This window comes from Sitodiplosis mosellana, unplaced genomic scaffold (genome assembly GCF_009176505.1).
Source record: "Sitodiplosis mosellana isolate CC-2019 unplaced genomic scaffold, AAFC_SMos_1.0 Smas_scaffold_47, whole genome shotgun sequence".
Classification (NCBI taxonomy): Eukaryota; Metazoa; Arthropoda; class Insecta; order Diptera; family Cecidomyiidae; genus Sitodiplosis; species Sitodiplosis mosellana.
Window position 1 is genome coordinate 920,301 of NW_022595289.1, and position 19,119 is coordinate 939,419.

Genomic DNA, 19,119 nt, shown 5'->3' on the forward strand with positions numbered 1-19,119 from the left:
TATTCGAACGATATTTAATTTTTAAAAAAAAATCACACAGAATTTTTAGGCTTACATAAATCTATTATTGTATATGTATATTAATAAAAGATAAATTAAATTCACTCGATCTGGTTTTTTCCATTAGTCATTACAAGTTTCTCTCAAATGATCAAAGAAATAAAGAAAAAAAAAGATCTACACAGAAATTCAAAAATTTTAGTATTGGTTTTGCACGACGATTTATCTTTCAAATGCACAAATTGTTGTCTACGTGAGAGATGAATCGTGAACCATTCATTAATATTTATAATAATACACCAACAGCTCTTATCATTAGGTGCAGAACATTTTTTTAAAATCGAAATATGAACAAAGGAATAGGCCTTATCTGTCATTTCTTATGATTATCGTACTCTCCGCAAGGCGGCGGACGTCATTCAAATACTCATTTGTAAAGAAATCATACGATTTTCCAGATAGTGGTGCTGTGCATTCGTCAGTTTAAACTTAGCTTTCGAATGAGGCAGACGTTTTGAAATTTTCACTCCTGATACATTTGTACAATAAACTTTCATGCAAGTTCACTTGTCACTGCAGAGCAACAACACCAAATATCAAATGATATACATGCAAACCGTATTAGCTAAACTTATTTGAGATCAGTCAGAAAGCGAAGAACAGACAGAAAAGGCAAACTACTCGGATAGCTGTAATCTATAACCGCATGCCAAGTTTTTTGCACGTAGCATTGACATACAGATTGTTGTAAAATATACGATAAAAAAATAGGAAAAGCGGCAGGAAATAGAAAACACTCATTTATTTTTCATTCGAATAAATCAAGAAGAGATACCAAAAACTGGAGAAGAAAAACTTAATTCCTTTTGTTAAAAAATATAACGCATGAATAGTAGTACTTCATTGTGTGGACAGTACAAAGTACAGTATCAGAAGTTTATTTCTGCGCTTGAAACAGATTAAAATTGCGGTTTAATTAATTTTTGTGATAATTGAAACAAAAGGCTATAAAACATAAAGTGTTTCCAATAAGTAACTATATTTCCCTACTCTGTGACACGTTTTCTTTTTCTTTCTTTTTTTTTAAACATTTCCGTGTTTTAACATATTCAACATCACATTTGAACCAGCTGGTGTGCATCATGTCATCAATGATAAAGGTACGATCATCTCTTATGATTAAATTACAAGCTCTGACTTTGAATGTATTCGTCAACAAAAAACAGTCATTATAAGCTAATTATTAAAATGAACCTTTAAATGGTTTCACACAAGCAATTCCAATTGTCTCGTAGACTATACAAATACGTGATAATGATGGTTATGTAAATGAAAATATATAAAGAAATTTTCCAATCGAAAGTTATGGAATTTTTTTTAAATTTGAGTAAATAGCTTCTCTTTATTTATCGTTCTGTATTCGCCGTCAATTATTTGCATGAATGATTCGTAAACAATACAACAAAATTTTTAAAAAACGTTTCGTGCTCTTTTTTAATCTTCCTAGCGCATATATGAAATTTGTATCCATAACAGGAGACAATAAAGAGAATAGACATTCGATATTTTTCTGTGCCTTAAATTAAATAGAACATAAGTAAAGACTTAATCGTATAATTTCGTCTTAATTCGTAGCCAAGTATGTATTTGGTTTCGTATACATTGTTATTTTTGTAGCAAAAATGCGCAAACAAATTCTGAATAATGCAATTCCTTTGCTTTTTTCCGTGTGCTTTTGTTTAGTGGACAAAATGATAGTTCCAGTTTGTATCGAATATGATCAAATGCGTAATTTCCGTCACAATATCACACATACGAAAAAGTTGTCTGATTAAAAACAACCTCATCTCCCGATAAGATATAGTACGGAATTCTGTTGAAATAAATGAGTTCATACGCCACATTGATGATCGAAAACATCTTCAACCTGATTGGCAACTGACTGTGGAATACGTTTTACAAATACACAAAACTTGGTTTACAGTCGTATGATATTTTCTTACCGGTCATGATACTTGCTTAATGTCCAATATCTCCACTCATGTATATTTATTATAAAGAAAAAAAGGTGTCTCATTTTGCAGTCCACATTACCGTGTGTAATTGAGGATATTGTTGTGTGTAAAAACGCAAAAAATAATACTCATTCAATCTGATTCAATATTGTCTCATTATATACCGATAAACAATGCGAAAAATGTCTACGAATTCCTTAAATTGTAATTATTTAAGGTCAACTCTGATGAGTGTATGTTTCATTTGTTTTCGTCAATTAAACAATACATGCCTATAAAGTACATTTAAAGGGTAACGTTTCTTTGGCCTCTTATTATCAGTTCGTTTGGAATTGTTAAGCCAATAATTTAGCTAAAAACCAATCAATTTGATAATAACACCCGAATCATCAGGTGATTTTTTTTAATGGAAAGGAATTTCGTTTGACCAGATTTTCTTATTAGTTTTGTTTTTTGTTTTTGTTTTTTTCTTGGTTAATGTTTATTTTTCCATTTTTATTGGCATAATGTGTACTACGCCTTATTTAGAGTAAAGACCGATTCAATAAGTACGCGCAATCTTTGGCAGAGATTGAATTATGGGTAAAGATTTATTTCGATATTTACCTGCACATTGACGAACTTTAATTGGCATCCCCAGTTTATTCATTTCCGATCGTGTTTTGCACAAAATGAAAGATCTGCCTTTCCTATTCTACTAATAAGTTAAATTGCACTGATTTTACAAGTGGAATGCCAATAAATGACATTTTTGCAGCATGATGCATGATAAAATTCACATTTCCGTAGAATATGGTTGATAAACGATAAGAAACTGTACCGAACAATTGAAAAATGCGACTACAGATTTTCTGGTGATTAGATAAATCAAAATTTAACGAGCTGATGACAAAAACTTTTTTTTCAAAAATTCACACGTGTGACTTACACCGTAATAAACAATAATCAACGCGTAAATTGAGATTTTCAGTCAGAAATAATAGGAAATTGTAGTTTTAGGATAAAATTGTTGTTTTCAAAATGGAAGGCTACTCATTCATTCAGGAACATAGTACTTGTCGGAGAAATGGTTTTTGAATTTTCTTATCTCGTATTAGTTATTATTGTGCATAAATATTATTGCGTCGTAGCGACATTGTTTCATAACATCAAGCAATTTATGACAAATATATTCCTCGAGGGGCGGGGAACTGGGAATAGATATTTTGGAAAAAGAGACGATAATACATTTGGCAATTTAGATCGGAACAGCAGAAAATCCTTCTCTTTTGCCGAATAAATAGATATTACCAGAAATTTGTATGCATGTTTTCATTACAGCTGAATCGTCATGAACACTTTGCAAATGTATTGAACAATAAAATGTTGATATGCGTTCCATATGAATATCATATCCCTGTGTTTTTATTGTGACGACACCATGTTTTTACGCATGAAACACACTATGAGTCACTAGATTTATTTACGACACTTTTCGTCTAACGTTTACGAACGTTTTAACTGTAAACTGATTTACATACAACCCAATTTTTATTCTAGTTTAAAAATAGGTGCCCATGTTCAAGTGTGAGATTTCCAATACGCAATCTGTAGTACGATTTTCAGAGTGTAGCTGAAAGATTATTGCGAAATAATAAAAATGGCAATTTCTTGGTTGTATATTCAAAAGAATAAAACTGCAAGAGATATAGTTGTAAATAGTATATGACTAATAGGCTAAGTTGTAATTCTGGTTCAAAAATGAGTGATTGAATCGAATAGATTTTTTTTGGTTAACCACAACATTGCACATCGATCGGATGTGTTTCTGAACTGAAAATTTTCCATTGTTTCAATTGATTATGGAATTTTGTGTTTTGAATTTACAAATGGAATACACTTTTCCTTTGAAACAGCAATGAATAGAACGTTCAAGTTATACAATTAAAACGGTATTTAGCTTAATTCGGTTAATCATTTTTAATTAAAGGAGTGAACTCAATTTACTATTCACCACATATGGGATATTTGCGTAAATAACAAGATCATGCTATACTATTTCTCAAATATCAAAAACTGTATGACATATCAGACACCGGTTGAATGCTCTTCACGTCGTACATGTTCAATTAGTCCACTGGATGAATTTGCTGACAACACCTCCTACTTTTCAATGTTCACGAAAAGAAGGTTAACTTTCACACTATTTATGCTGCGCATGCCCATTGCAAAATTCCAATGTGAATCGTATTTGCATTTGCACTCTCAAGTAGTTTCACGTTACATGACATTTATCGACCAGTCCAATAAGAGCACCGAATATTGAATTAAAAAAAGAACGAATTTGCTAATAATTAGGCACGAGTCGTGAGCATAAAAACAAAAACTCTCTTAGGACTGTTGCACCATTCAATAAAAAACACAATCCGTTTCATCAACGTTGAAGCATAAGGTAGCAACGATTTCATCTTTGTTTGCATGGAATTAATTCGAGCATACATACATACGTACACGAAAAGACTGATGATCTCATTTCGGTTCATAGTTGCACCATATTTCGTTATTACTATCGCATGCTGATTGTTATTAAAAATTTGAAATTAATTTTTATATTTGATCCAAACAGGCTTCGAAAAACTCAAGCGAAATGCGAGAGTTGGCATCACGAATTTGTCGTGACTATTTGACAGGTGCCTGGAAGACGATTTCAGCCTCTGATTTACATATCAAACGTATTAGGTTGGTCTTATTCTGTTCTGAATATTTTGAAGTTAAGCCAGTTGATTATAATTGATTTATATGTTTTAGCGGTGGTCTTTCGAATTTCTTGTACTATGTTAGTTTACCAGATGATTCCGATTCCTGCAATAATGTGAAGAATATTAAACGCCCAAGAAAGGATGCATCACTCCAAGAACCAAAAGAAGTATATTTTTCTGTCTAAATCATGGCATAAATGAAATTCGTGTTCTAAATTTCTTTTCTTTTGGTAAAATTTTCGGTATTCAAAAGGTTTTGTTGAGAATTTACGGTCGCACTCATGGCGAACAGGCCCTAGAAACTGTTCTCACTGATACCGTGGTCTTTACGTTGCTGAGTGAACGAAAGCTTGGACCAAAGCTACATGGAATTTTCCCCGGTGGCAGAATCGAACAATATATCCCAGTAAGTAGTAGGCAGAAATGTATGGTTAAATTCGATTGTGCCTTACGGTTATTATTAGCACAACCTATCATTATTTTCGTTCACATGAATTTTTCAACCTTGAAAGAAAATCAATAAAAATAATGGCAATATTGTTCGAAGTAAATTAGCCTATGCAATGCATAGTATGCATGGATATGTGTGCACGCCTGTACACCACAAATGATTATATTGACAAACAAAATTACAATTGGATTTAGTTTTTCGATAATATTAGTGTATGTCGATAAGTTTTCAAATGTTTTTACATGTGTAGGCCCGACCATTGGCAACTCATGAACTGTGTGATGCCAAAATATCTTGTAAAGTAGCAGAAAAGATGGCAAAAATTCATGGCCTTAGTATACCCGTCTCAAAGGAACCAGATTGGCTTTGGATTACGATGGATCGATGGCTTTTAAATTTCGAGCAAGTCCTGAAAAATTACAAGACAAAAAATACATCTGAATTGGAAATATTGGACGAAGTGCGTAAAATTGATTTTAAAAGTGAATTGACGTGGCTAAAGGCAACGGTAGAAAATCAAGGGTTTCCAGTGGTGTTTTGTCATAACGACCTTCAAGAGGGAAATATCTTATTGAGAGAGCAAACATATGGGCTATCATCATCACCCAGTAGCTCCACTGAACAGCTCAGGTAAAAATTACATTTAAAACATATTTCATAATTCCAATGAATTTCTCGAATTTCGAGAGTATATTCGTTTACTCACATAATGCTCCTCATTTTCAGTTAATATTTAAAATATACTTGTTTGCAAATCTTGATCTCTCCGAGAAGACGAATGCTTTGTCTGGAGACAAGACTGCTTGTTCTATCCAGTCTTCTGTCTGTCTATTGTGTTGTAGTTGCCGTTGTTCATGTTTGAAAATTCTAAAAGCTCATGTTACACAAATCATATGCTTTGCTCGATTGTTCGGATTAGATATTGAGAATAGTTCGGAAAATCGATTTAACGAGAGAGAAAAAACATGTCTTTTTCCACACTGAATGGAATGCCAAAAAAATTACAACTTTTTCCGTTCTTAAAAGCAAACGCAAAACCAAAAAATATTCACTTCATATTTCATAAAAACTACAAACATTAAAATTCACACAAAACCAACAACCTAAGACAGAGCCGCATGCGGTTAAGTGCATTTTAATTACTTTTTAACTCTCCGAATACAAGTTCAATGAATTGAATTGCAAACATTTTTCTCTCTCTCTCTCAATTTCAGTTCATTTTTCGATGACACAACTATATTAGACGGTCACTTTGATAGACACGATAGCTTCAACGGAAATTTAAATTCAATCAACAAAATGCATTCGAGGTAAGCTTAAGTTCTTTTATCTGCTTGCTTCAAAAATGTTGTGATTTGGTGCTTTTGATCGTATCACACTTATTCCGTAGAGGATTGATTGATTGAGGTTTGGGGACTAACAACGATGAGAGCAGGTTCCGTAAATCCAACCTTTGTCGCTGCACTCTATTTATTAAAGAAAAAACCGTTTTAGTTAAATTTTTCATTGATTTGATAAAGAATTTTAATTGATAACAATATTTGGTTTACCCTTTCTTCTAAGAAAACGTTCATTAAGTGACTGCCCGGATGAAGATTTGGATAATACACGTGACTCGCTACTCAGCGATCAATCACAGTTCTCAGCTGAAGCAAATAACGAGCCAGAACTAATGATCATCGATTTCGAATACTGTGCCTATAATTATCGTGGATTCGATTTAGCCAATCACTTTATTGAATGGATGATTGATTATACGATCAAGGAGTACCCGTTTTTCTCCTACGTAAGCGAGCAGTATCCGAACAAAGAACAACAGGTAATACAACGCATACATCCATGAAAATATAGGCGTCGTTATTGAAATTGTACACAATTATACAATTGTAGTATTTTTGTTATGGTTCCAATAAATGTTTCTCTTTTGAATTAGGAACGATTTTTGAAGGCTTACTTGATGGAGTTGTCATCGAAGCCCGATTATTCGCCGAGCACGGCAGAAATTGACGAGCTCAAAAATGAAGTCTTGTGCTTTACAATGGCGTCACATTTATTCTGGACTCTATGGTCGTTTGTGAATGTCCATCAAGACATTGAGTTCGGTTATTGGGTGAGTGGAATAAGTCATGGGATGCCTTTTTATGTCATTTTTTAATAACTTTTGATGCATTTGTTCTGGATATCTTTACAGTCGTATGGGCAGAAGAGGGCCGCTGCATATTTTGCCGCCAAAGAAGCTTACATAAAAGCCAAGGGGTTAGATTTAAAACGAACACATACACTCGATGATCGCAAATGAGAAAATGAAATTTAAGTTTCGAAACGCATAACATTCATTAAATTGTATAACTCTCGTGAAAACAAATTGAAATCATGGAAATGTTGTATGTCCATAAGAGCAGAAACATTTTTTTGGAAATGTCTCTTGAGCAATCGAATTGAGTTAACGAATTCAATGCATACTTCTTCTTGTCAAATGCAAATGCATTGTTAGATTCCCTAATTCATTGATCATCTACTGTGTTTCCAATCAATCATTGAATTTCGATTTAATATAAAGAAATTTTTTCGATCGAATTTAGATGGATTGATTTTCAATGAATGGCAGAATGAACAATTTGATCGTTAAGCGCAAGGGCATATGCGATTTATTATGGTTTCGGACTTTAACTTTCATGAATCTCAGCTGCAAACGTTAAGTGATTTTGAAATTGGTAACGGTATAAATTAGAGATCGTACATTTTTCTTCACAGCGTACACATGAACACCTTTTTAAAAAAATAAATAAAAGCTTTTTAACTGTCGAAATAAATTACGATTTATTCAATAAACGAAACTAAGTTGAAAAAAAGTATTTTTTTTTATTCAGATGTATATCAACAATTTGTTGTGTATAAATCATATACTTTGACATTTGTTTGCGCTGGTGGCGCACCTAGTCCATGGAATATGCACTATGGGCCAACTGAGCTATATAGCATTTGTAATGTCATGTTGGTTATGTATGGATTTTGATAGAACTTCTTGAGCCACATGTCACATCGTTCCACCGACATTGTCAGTTTCGGTAAACAAAATATCACTCAAAAAAGGATTGTCATCCACGGCATATTTGGTCAGGGGAATGTCATAAAGTGGCGGAAACAGTGGCGTACTTTGATCAGATTCATCCATCGAAAAGTAGCGCATATTTGATACGAATTTTGGCAGGAATAATACGCCTGCTTCAAAGTTGCTGATTCGTAATGTGGGAGTAGTTTTGGATTTTGACAATGATCCCCATGCCGCTTTTGACAAATTTGCTGAAGATAACAGGAACCAAAACATCTTCTTCTCTGACCATCGGGTGTACGTTTTTATGTGTGGCATTGCTTTCGATCGGTGACGACAATCGGCGCGCCATTGATACAAAAAATCATTCAACCAAGTCTGCTTCTGGTGTATTTTGTCACCGTATGGCAGACATCCGCCACTTAGTAGACCGTCGTGGCCATTTGCAACATTGTTAAACGATGGGTAAATAACACGAATACTGGGCAATTTCCGTAATCCCATGGGTTGTGTGTCACGCCGGAAACTATTCACGAATTCGCCGGTGAGCCAACCGTCTGCGCTTGCACCAAAACTACCAAGCGATGAACTCTGAGCAATAATTGGCGAATTTTCATTTATAGGTGCTGAATGCTTTGACAATAGCCATGCAACACGTCCATGACCATGGGGATATCCATTGCCGGTTTCTGTGTAAGTGCCGGGGATTGATGTAATGAGGAAAACATTAACCTACAATTGATACGAAATGAAACCTGTGTCAAAAATGCTGATCCACATAAAATGATTTGACATCAATGTATGAATAGTCACTTACCGCGGAAAAATCAGTTTTCCGAATTCGCACAAGCCATGGTTGTAACTGTGGAAGTTTGTATGCTGATAAATATTTCAGAAGTTCATTCCGAAATTCAGTTGCGCTTTCGCCGCTGGCTGTATCACTTCCCTCGGGCATCGCTTCCAATTTGTCAGATATCCATAAACCTGAAAAAGAAATTTGAGGTTGAGGTCAATGAACACAGCGGATACAGACAGACTGTATACTGATTGAGTTGAAATATAAACCTTGTGTTCGGTTGTCCCAATCGTCTTCATACAAATTCGCCGTTGATACTACTACGCGCATGGAACGATCTTTGTAGCCTAACAACATCATTTTGGTGTGATGTGTGGCAAACGCATGGGGCATTCGCATGAGATGAGCGGACACTTGTGGCTTCTTCTGTGATATTGTTTCAATTTCGGGTGAGGCTCCTCCACTACCATACAAAATCAACAACGGCAAATCTAAACAGCCGGCAAAATAATATTGGCCCAACTGTTCGGCAGAGAAGACAATTTACAATATTTTAAATTCTATTCAAAGGTCATAATTTGTATGAAAATTGTATTGGAAATAACAATAAACATATGCCAAAACTTACCAACCAACCGATGTCAACCATGAAATTTATTTGCACTGAACACTCAAGCTCACCGAGCGATTTGTCCAGAATTTCCTGAAAAGTGATAGATAGCGGTTCGTTGTGTGTTGGTGGCGACGATGAAATGCAAGTGAGAAAAAAATTGAATGGTCGAGATTTTTCAAGTTTTCCGGCCATCTTTCCTTTGGGTGCAACGACTTTGACGTATTTGTGAATATCTTTTGGCGCACAGACTTTTTGCGATGTCGACGACGACGATGATGATGCGGACGCAGATTGATTGCTCGATTTGTTGCTAGCATTTTCAACAGACGTTGACACCTTCGGCATTTTGATGTTTTGTTCAGCTTGTTTATTCTTTTTAGCAGACGGCTCTCCTTTATCCTCAGGCGAGAAGAGCTCGGTGATAATTTTGATCTGATCTAAAATACAATCTTTGTGCGCCAACATTTCATTCGGAATCACGTATTGATTTGCTGGGCTTTGTTCCATTATTTTTTCGAGATGTTCGTGCCGGTATTCCATAAAATGATGCGGATTTTTGCGGTAACAATTTTTATCATACTGACAAACTTCGGTGGGCTTTGTGCGCCGTTTACTCGTAAATTTTTCCATTTTTGTTTCTCTTCTTCTTGTGAACTGCAACGAAATTTCTGTTGTATTTTGGATTACGTTTTTCAACTGAACTACGACCGCTAAAAATGCAAACGTCAAGAAGTGTAAAACGTCACTCTACTTACAAACTACTGCCATCTATTGACTAGTCAAACAAATACATGCGAAATCTGGGAAAAATCACGTTTGCTCATAAGAAAGACCAATGTTATCGTTAAACGTGTGTTTGGTTTGTTTTGGTTTGTTTTGTTTTGTTTGGTCTTCTGCTTTTTGTAGTGACATAAATTTATCACGTAAGTAATTATCATTTCTGCTTATTTTAAATTATATCATTTCTGAAGAAAATATGCTGTGGTGGCCTGTAAAAGTGATATGATAAAACGTTAGATATTAGCTCAATGACGATCCGATTTCTATAAAAGCTAGCAAGAATAGATATTCAGTTGCAATAAGGTAAAGATGTTCACCATGCTGAAAGTAATATTAATGTTACACGTTCTGAATAACATCTTCACTCAATCTTCTGCAGTGGCTCTCCAAACTTCATATGCACACGTGTAAGTAATGTAATATTGTGAGCAACTCAGATTTTTCTTCATAACCTGGTATTTCTTTCCAGCATTGAAACTTCTAGTGCAATGTCAATAGATTCTGATTTGAACGAAGATTGTGAAGATATACCTCCGCCCACAGTTGTCATGAACCAGGAACTCATCGTGGAACACAAATATGCATACTTCCACCATGATATGGACGATGTCCAACAAAACTATAAGGATTTTGTTGATGCAGACGAGTTGGATCCGATCGTCTTGTGTAGCGGTGATGAGTGCCGAAAAGATGTCTAAAATTCCAAACGCATTCTTCTCGTTAACAGTGAACACGTATAAATTGATATAGTATAGCTAATGTTTTGAAATTGTAATGCAAAATAAACATGAATAAATGCGCATTTTTGTGACAAAAAAATCCAATTGAAAATCACGTTTCACTTCTTGAACCCAAAGAACTGTGCACATATTCAGTTGTGCTCAGTTATAAAAAGAAGATTTCAGCACCGAAGTGTTCAGTTGTGAAAAGGTAGCGAAAATGACAGCAACAATAAGTATAATATTGGTGTTAGTTGCTTTTCAAGCAGCCAAATGCTCCCCACAAAATTCAAAGTGAGTATTATCATACGTGCTGTGGTCTGTGCATTGAATTTTGAGTTATTTAGTGACATTTTTCTGACTAGGCAATGGCTCTTTGACACAAAGGCATTTGATGACAAACACCAACACGTTCTTATGCCAACAAGCCTTTTAACTGGTGCTGCTGGAGTAATTGTAGGAAGATTGCACGAGCACGTGTTGAAATACACAAAAAAGCCGGAGTTAGACGACGACCAAACGACAACACCACGTCCGAAGATAACCGATTTCATTTCGAAAATTCAAAAACGCTCCATCCAATCAGATGAAACGGTTTTTTTATCTCTTGAAGACACCAGTTGTGGTTGTAGCGGTAAAGTGTCTGTTGCTGACGGAATAGCGGAACATCTAGCTGAAAGACGAAGCAGTGCAGTTAAAACCAGTACAAACCTTGAGTTGGAAGAAGATGCATCGCTGAAAAACAAGTCTGAAAAATCGAGCGAAAGTGAAGCGAAACTTAAAAGATCAAATTAGCGAAGATGTTTCTTTCCTAAAAACCAACTATTGGCCTAAATATGGCGAATGTATCCGAACAATAGTAGAAAAAAAATAAAATGTTTAAATATCTCATGCTTTTCGTGTCTTCTGTTTGTATAACAATATGAAAGCTTAAGAAATGCGAAGAAAACAATGATTACACAGCTGATTCAAACGGTGTTCACAACGAGAAATATATTGACATATATAAGCATCCAAATTACAACTTCAGCGCAGAAATTCAGCGCAGTGCAAAATGGTATTGAGGAGGTAATGGTATTTTGAGTCTTAGAAGCATCTTCATTTTCCATGAATTTTACATGTTGGTTTTCATGAAATGCAAATCTATTGAACGACACATTCTTATTACATTTTCATAGAAAAAAAATCAGTTTTATTTCTTCGTAAATCCAACATATTCGGAAATTAACAAATCTGCACATTCCACTCATGCTCATAAATAACATGCACAGTTCTATTGAATATGTATGGAATAACACAGAATCAATGAATCAGACTCATACAATAATGTGATAACCAAAGGAAGTTTCGCGTGTATGCGTGATGTCTATGCGTGTTTGTATGTATGCGAGCACACTTCCCATTTATGTCTGAAACACCCTCGCACGCGACATCCACCTACATAATTGTATCACAATAGACACAGTCTATAGTGAAATGAATTCGTCGATTTGGTTTCGTACTCGACACAGCAGTGTCAATGCTTCCAATTTTGAGCTTCAATCAGTAGCAAGTTTCGACATTATTTCATTACTTTTTTTTTGCAAATAAGTAAGGGTGTGTGTAAGTGAACCGAAGTCGAATTTCCACTTTTTTAATACATTCCTGAAGAGAAGAATAGTTGAGAAAAATTCAGTGAATATTCGCAGTGGAATCAAAGGATTTCATTGAAAGCAATAAACTGTGCGTTTAACATAGAATTTGCAATGCAAAAACCATTCGGAGTAAACGCAGTTTTGATTGATTAAAACAAGGAATCCAAGAAAAAGGTAAGTGCTGCCCGAACCCAGGGGAGTAGAATGAAGACTTTCGATTCTAAGGGTTGAAATAATTTTTTTTGAATGTAATCCGAGGCTATTATGAATTTTAATTCAAGTGCATTTCCGGAGAATTAATACATAAAAATGAACAGCTGAAACCTATAGCAATAGCGCTTCGTTTGTGTTTTCATATGAAAAAAGATTCAAGTTTGCGTGTTGTAATGGTTGAATAATTGACTCTAGCTAACAGAAATTGTGCAAAAAAAAATCGTAGCAACTTAACATCTTTGCTCGAAATTGGAATAACACCCCAATATTGAGTATACGTAAGTCTTCGTAAATGCACTTTTTGCTTGTGCGCACTATTATCTAAGAAAATAAAAAAACAAATATTTTGTTAGGAAAGTCTTAAGCTTTCAAAAGTATGTAGAAGTATGTTCAAAAGCTGATATAGAAATAATGAATTAGAATGTGGAAATCCTCAACAATAATCATCATTTCAATCAGAATTTATGGCCGGTATTTCTTTGTTGATGTATCAAAATATGTGATATTCCATAGAAAAACATATGATTTCTCATTTATTTTTACCTTTTACCTTTACTCCCGTGTTTTTTAAATCAATACATTTTCCGGGAAAAAAAAACATATTATATAGAAATTATACATTTGTTCTCTTCATTTCTGATTCTAATCATATTCAAGTTTAAAGCTGATAACCACTGTTGTATGTTTATTATTTGTCACGTCTGAATGACAGTAACAGAACATTTAGATTCATTTCAGTAACAGATTCACGATGTCTTTTATATAAGTTGATAATGTTTTCATATTGATATCTTGAACTTTGCGATCTGTCATATGAATACCATAAACATGACAAGTTATTTCATCAATTTTTGTTTTCATCTCTCCAACAGGTCAACACGTTTGAAAACAAATGCTCGTTTCTTATCAAATAACAGCATATATGGATGTTCAGTGAATATATGTTGAATGCTCTAAATTTACATCGTAGCTTTTTTTGAAAGTGATTCTCATAGATAAAAAGCACAAAACAAATGAATTTCAATGGGATCATAATTCACGCACAACTTTTCGATAAATATTGCTACAACATAAAAACATTGATACATTTTTAAGTATTCAAGAGATTGATTCACTATTTGTAAAGTGTGCTAGCTGCTGAAATTAGAATCGATATTTCATGACTGAAAACAGTCAATCTATATGAAAGAAAAACTTCTTGAGATTATCAAATGAACATTTTGAAATAAGGTATGAATTTTTGAATGCTTTAGAAAAATCTCAAATAAAAGAAAATTAAACTGTTTCATACTTTTAGCAAATCAAAGGTGAATGGAAATTATATTTTTGTTGACATTTAACGCAAAGGGCAAAAATTTGCCCGTCGTCGACATGAAATCAAGGTGTAATTTTTCTAACCTCTGTAAAGTGGTAAATTTATTCGAAATTCACATCAAGACCAAGACAAGTCTTCGTGAATATACTTTTTACCGTGTATGCAAAGAAACATGTGCTACGATTTAAGCTAAAACACATGGGCTCTTTTGTTTGGAATTCTGACCGTGTTTATCGTAAAATCATTTTCTATGCTATAGTATGTATGGAATGGTCGCAAAACGGAAACTTTATATATACATACTACAAAAAAATATACATATGTATTAAACTATACCATACCTACAAACACAAACTAAATCAAAATTGGGGTGGATTGAATAGCGCCATATTCTGAATTCTCCATCAACACAAATGCAAGGTGTATTAGTTAGAGAGTGAAATTCACTCACCTTCAAGGTGGATGCTATTATTTAGTGGCAGTATTTTTTCGGATATATTCGCGGACAGTTCCACAATGTGTTGCTAGATTTCAATCCATTTTTTTTTCATTTTAAAAAGTTAAACAGTATATACAGTGATAATGTTTTTCTATCGTATCGATAAAATTATGATTATTCGCAGTTTAACACAGAAATATTATAATCAAATTTCCAATAGTTTTAACCAGGATCGGGCTAATTAAGTGCATAAATTTTTTTTTCCGTGTGGTGCATAATTCAGTGATTTGAAAATGCTAAATCTAAAATAATGAGAGCATTATTTGAGCAAAGTTTGGTTTATAATTACTTTAGATAGCTCATCACAACAAATGAGTGTACGTGGCCTGCCCATGATGTCGTTTATCTTTCTAATTATGGAATAAAGACGTTTCTATACAAGTTCAACCGAAAATGATCTACTGCAGTTTGGGAATACCATTCGAATGTTTTTGTAAACTTATCCAACCAATTTTAAATCATATCAAATTTTGTCTCATATTTGAATTTTGTTCCAAACATTTTTTTTTTCGTCGACTTTTGGCAAGAATTACCATTTTGCAACAAACCTTGAATTAACTATGACTAAAGAAAACAAATGCATGATATTCATAAATTAAGTTCACTGAAATTTACGGAAATATTATAGCAATTGCATTTTCATCCTATTTCACGTCACGTGATTCCACATAGGTTTCAATCGACTGAAAATGTGAATGTTGCATACATTACATAAATATTTCAACTACTTAACTGGATCAAACCTGTTGTATGAAGGATTGCCATGTACACATGTTATTTTTTTCAAATGTTCACAGACATTGGTTTTCATGGAGTTTTCGTGCGAGTATTTCTTTTCTATTTGTATTTCACCTTATCCATACAGTTCTAGTGTATACATATAGGGTGAAATGTGGTAAATTTTTTTTTAGAAAAACTCTTTCAAACTAATTACTAAATATTTGATCACAACACATATTGCATAGATTTTTCCACATTGTCAATACAATACACAATAACAAAGCATTCAGTCCATACATTTAATGAATACTAAATAATGAAGAAAATAAACTGAGAATACCTTTAAGCTATTCTCAACTCCTCAAACATATACAAACAGAATTCCATTCAAATATTTCTGCCTATCTAATCTTAAGCAATCAAGCCATTTTAGATTCGGCATTTTGGTCATTGTAGACGAAGTAAAGTACGGAAAAGAGAAGCTCTGAACACAATATCGTGTTAGTAGAAATTATTCGAGTGAATAAATGACGTAATTATATAAGAGAGAACCATTTCAAATAGTCCATGCTTGGGTGTGGTGTATATTTTAATACGGTGCTTATCATTTTATTGATCAGAATGTTAGTGTTGGTTTTGCACATATTCAATAATATTCATCTGGTTTTTATTGGTATGTTTGCCAGGAAACTAACAGGCACACTTGTACCCGTAAATAGGGTATTTTTCATCGGACATAATAAATTGAGTGTCCCTGTAATAGTGTATAGAGAAATGATTATCCATTGATTTCATTATTAAATACACTTTGAATAATACACTGTTCTGAAATCATAAAACATGATCTATAACGATACCTATAGGTTCCTATAGGAATTTTGTTTGCTTTTCTTGAGTAGAGAAAAAAAAACGTATTTCAAACTCATAAACGAAACAGAAGAAATGAGGAAAATGTTACCGTTAAGCACCGTTCAATAGATTCAACTTAGAAAAACGCAACTCATATTTGAATATCTCAAGCTATACAAAATTCTATTGCTTTTCTCTAGAAAAAATCCATTCTTTTTCCACTTGTAATAAAACTCAACAATTCTGTAAAAATGCTTAAATTTTTATACACCTTCACGTTCACCTTTTGTTGCTATTATGTATCACAGCAAGAGTATGACAGATTATTCCTCAATAAATCTAATCATGTAAGGAATTTACTTTTATTTCAGCTGTAACGTCGGAAACAGATTTAAATTAAATTAAAATGAAACACGTCAAACTTCCTGTATCAAAACTCTCCCACTTTTTCCTATTATATGTGCACCTTGTATACATACCTTGATACACATCACACTACATCACATCACATCACATCACATCATCACACTCCATTATACTACGTTTTATTTATGCAATTAGATATGAAAATATCATTTGAACGATTCAAAATGGTGAATTTTAGAAAGTTCACGTTTCAGCAACACATATTTAGAAGAAACTTAGCTTTTTGAGAAAAAAAACATTTATTGCATGTTGATTATGAATGAATTGATTGAAATTAATTTAACGTTAATTTAAATTATGAGTAGTCGTATTTCTCAGCGATTTAATTGTTTAGCCATCAAAGGAATTTATTTTAAGGAATAATAACAAGATTATATGCTTTACATCATTCATTATGAACTCATAATCTGCAAGTTAAAAATTGATCGATTTACTGATATGAATATGTTGAAATCTTATCAATCATATATACAAATGTTCACTACATAAATCCTCATATTTGAAGTTTTTAGAGGAAACTTCAAGGTTAAAATTGACTAAATACTCATAACTTTGAATGTCTTAGTGTTTCGAAAGATTTCTGTGATGATGTCTTCTATGAAATCCTAAAGCACAAGTTATAAACCAATAAAACACTTTTCCGTGTTTCGAAATTTGCTGCAAAATTCAATTTCAATATGCGTTAATAAGTAAACCAAAACCGAATGCTCTTAGTAAATCATTACAAAGAAATTATCAGCTTATTCTACAACGTGTTTTTGCATGATTGCAGTGAATAGATTTACGAATTATTTTCATTCATAAAACTAGTGATAGTTTGGGTATTATCGTTTGATTACCAGCTAAATTTACCTTAAAATAAGTCAGGTGACACTTTTCATTTTGGCATATATCATATGAAAAAGTGTTCATTTATTCATTGGTAGACTTATGAGAAAAGATAATATTATCAAGAGTATATAATCGAAATAACCGTCAATAGAGCTGCAAGTGTGCTGTGGTCAATGAAAATACAAAATCCCTTGGCCTAGTTATATACTAGTTCTTATGAATGTTTGATATTAAAAGGCATACATTCACTGTTATGTGTTCCGTTTAGTGAAGACTTTTTTGCTTACTGAATGCAATTGTTGATTCGTTAACTTGAATTTATTTAAGATCGTTTGACGTTTTTTGGAGTGCCCGCTACGATAGCTTTCTTTTTGTAGTTAAATGAATGTCATACAGTTTAGAAAAGGTTAAAGGGATAAGTGGTTTTAAGTAAAAATGTACGCTGCAGCTGGGGGTGCGTCGTTGGCCTCAAGGCAAAAAAGGAAAAATCAAGCAGCTCAAAATGTTAAAAACAAAGCTTTACTGCAGCAAGGATTGAAAGATCACATTGATAAACTTGCTGCGTCAAGAGCTTCGAATTTAGCACCAAAAGCACAAAGTCGACCGTTCCATAATTTACCATCCTCATACCTTCGTGCTCCACAAGCACATGTGCGAAAGCTTTCTGCCGGTTATACGACACAAAATAAAATCTTAGTACCAATAAATGAATCGAACAATCAATACTTTGCACATTTTCACAATCACCATCATCATGCACATGAACATCCCTCCCTAGCACACGAACATCATCAAAATCGGCCAGTCTCACCCCGGCCCAGCAGCTCAGCCTTTCATCCAAACACACAACGTCTAACCAAATCAGCAACCGCTTCGATTCCGCTTGTAACACAATACGATCAGTCCAGTCCACCAGACAGTCCATTATTATTAAAGCATCATGTCTATTTTGAAAATGACAATGGAGACGCATTGAGTAAAATAAATGTTCCTTGTATTGTGACACCCGCTACACCATTACCTTCCCCCGGACCACCGACTGCTGAACAATTAGAACGTAAATGTAGCTTCTACCGCGGAAAACATTTAGCTTACGAGGATCTTTTGAAAACAGAAGATACAGACTTCGACGAGGAATATCAAATAAAACAAACGGCTAAGCAAAATATTTTGGAAAGATGGACCGATTCGGAATGCTGTGATTCGGAGCATCAGCACAGTATTTGCACATGCGATCACATTGAGGTAAAGTGATAATGCACACATATTAAACATGTTTCGTGTGAATTTTGCCGTCTTCGCGAAAAATCGTCTCTTTTTAATATCAATAAATTTATGTCCAAACTATTTTATCCCATTTATTTTGAACCAAATTTGATCATTTAATACCGTATTTGATGTTATAATATTTGATATATGATATGTAATAGAGTGCCAAATATTATTTTTTAATATTTATGTACAATAC

At 33.6% G+C, this 19,119-nt stretch overlaps 4 protein-coding genes across 11 annotated transcripts in view; 3 read left to right on the forward strand and 1 right to left on the reverse strand.

Moving 5' to 3' along the window:
• Positions 1-451: 451 nt before the first annotated feature.
• LOC129570214 (choline/ethanolamine kinase) lies at positions 452-8,056 on the forward strand. 5 transcript variants are annotated; one of them, XM_055449738.1, is made up of 11 exons: positions 478-1,032; positions 1,131-1,160; positions 2,544-2,597; positions 4,621-4,733; positions 4,803-4,920; positions 5,007-5,159; positions 5,455-5,834; positions 6,419-6,514; positions 6,768-7,023; positions 7,138-7,314; positions 7,396-8,056. In XM_055449738.1, the coding sequence occupies exons 2-11, from the start codon at positions 1,143-1,145 to the stop codon at positions 7,501-7,503; spliced, it is 1,473 nt and encodes a 490-aa protein (XP_055305713.1). In that variant the 5' UTR covers positions 478-1,032; positions 1,131-1,142; the 3' UTR covers positions 7,504-8,056. The 5 variants fall into 5 exon arrangements, with proteins under 5 accessions (XP_055305716.1, XP_055305713.1, XP_055305717.1 ...); XM_055449742.1 differs by lacking the exon at positions 2,544-2,597 and having other exon boundaries at positions 479-1,032; XM_055449741.1 differs by lacking the exon at positions 2,544-2,597 and having other exon boundaries at positions 452-1,160.
• LOC129570212 (probable tyrosyl-DNA phosphodiesterase) lies at positions 7,998-11,006 on the reverse strand. The gene is made up of 4 exons (XM_055449736.1): positions 9,681-11,006; positions 9,322-9,574; positions 9,074-9,240; positions 7,998-8,988 (listed from the first exon to the last, which is right to left on the reverse strand). Exons 1-4 carry the CDS (start codon positions 10,293-10,295, stop codon positions 8,242-8,244), a joined length of 1,782 nt encoding a protein of 593 aa, XP_055305711.1. The 5' UTR covers positions 10,296-11,006; the 3' UTR covers positions 7,998-8,241.
• On the forward strand, positions 10,480-11,194 carry LOC129570218 (uncharacterized). The gene is made up of 3 exons (XM_055449748.1): positions 10,480-10,588; positions 10,718-10,852; positions 10,915-11,194. The coding sequence occupies exons 2-3, from the start codon at positions 10,755-10,757 to the stop codon at positions 11,141-11,143; spliced, it is 327 nt and encodes a 108-aa protein (XP_055305723.1). The 5' UTR covers positions 10,480-10,588; positions 10,718-10,754; the 3' UTR covers positions 11,144-11,194.
• Positions 11,195-11,352: 158 nt separating this feature from the next.
• Positions 11,353-19,119, forward strand: part of LOC129570210 (uncharacterized) — a 29,038-nt gene continuing 21,271 nt past the window's right edge. Inside the window, exons 1-4 of one of the 4 annotated variants that reach the window (XM_055449727.1) lie at positions 11,353-11,458; positions 11,530-12,972; positions 13,884-14,241; positions 16,766-18,896. In XM_055449727.1, the coding sequence (XP_055305702.1) occupies positions 18,087-18,896 (810 nt within the window). In that variant the 5' untranslated portion in view covers positions 11,353-11,458; positions 11,530-12,972; positions 13,884-14,241; positions 16,766-18,086. Of the gene's footprint in view, positions 11,459-11,529; positions 12,973-13,883; positions 14,242-14,807; positions 15,259-16,765; positions 18,897-19,119 lie in introns of those variants that run through there. The other 3 variants (XM_055449730.1, XM_055449728.1, XM_055449729.1) reach the window with 3 other exon arrangements.

What these genes read in the sequence shown, in the direction of transcription:
- LOC129570214 (XM_055449738.1), top strand. An exon ending in TGGCAGAGATTGAATTATGG is followed by an intron (nt 2,598 to 4,620) that starts GTAAAGATTTAT and finishes TGATCCAAACAG; the next exon opens with GCTTCGAAAAACTCAAGCGA. An exon ending in GAATCGAACAATATATCCCA is followed by an intron (nt 5,160 to 5,454) that starts GTAAGTAGTAGG and finishes TTACATGTGTAG; the next exon opens with GCCCGACCATTGGCAACTCA.
- LOC129570218 (XM_055449748.1), top strand. Translation starts at nt 10,755, where the DNA reads ATGTTCACCATGCTGAAAGTAATATTAATGTTACACGTTCTGAATAAC. An exon ending in CAAACTTCATATGCACACGT is followed by an intron (nt 10,853 to 10,914) that starts GTAAGTAATGTA and finishes ATTTCTTTCCAG; the next exon opens with CATTGAAACTTCTAGTGCAA.
- LOC129570212 (XM_055449736.1), bottom strand. Translation starts at nt 10,295, where the DNA reads ATGGAAAAATTTACGAGTAAACGGCGCACAAAGCCCACCGAAGTTTGT. An exon ending in TGGTTGACATCGGTTGGTTG is followed by an intron (nt 9,575 to 9,680) that starts GTAAGTTTTGGC and finishes TCTGCCGAACAG; the next exon opens with TTGGGCCAATATTATTTTGC. An exon ending in TTGGGACAACCGAACACAAG is followed by an intron (nt 9,241 to 9,321) that starts GTTTATATTTCA and finishes TTTCTTTTTCAG; the next exon opens with GTTTATGGATATCTGACAAA.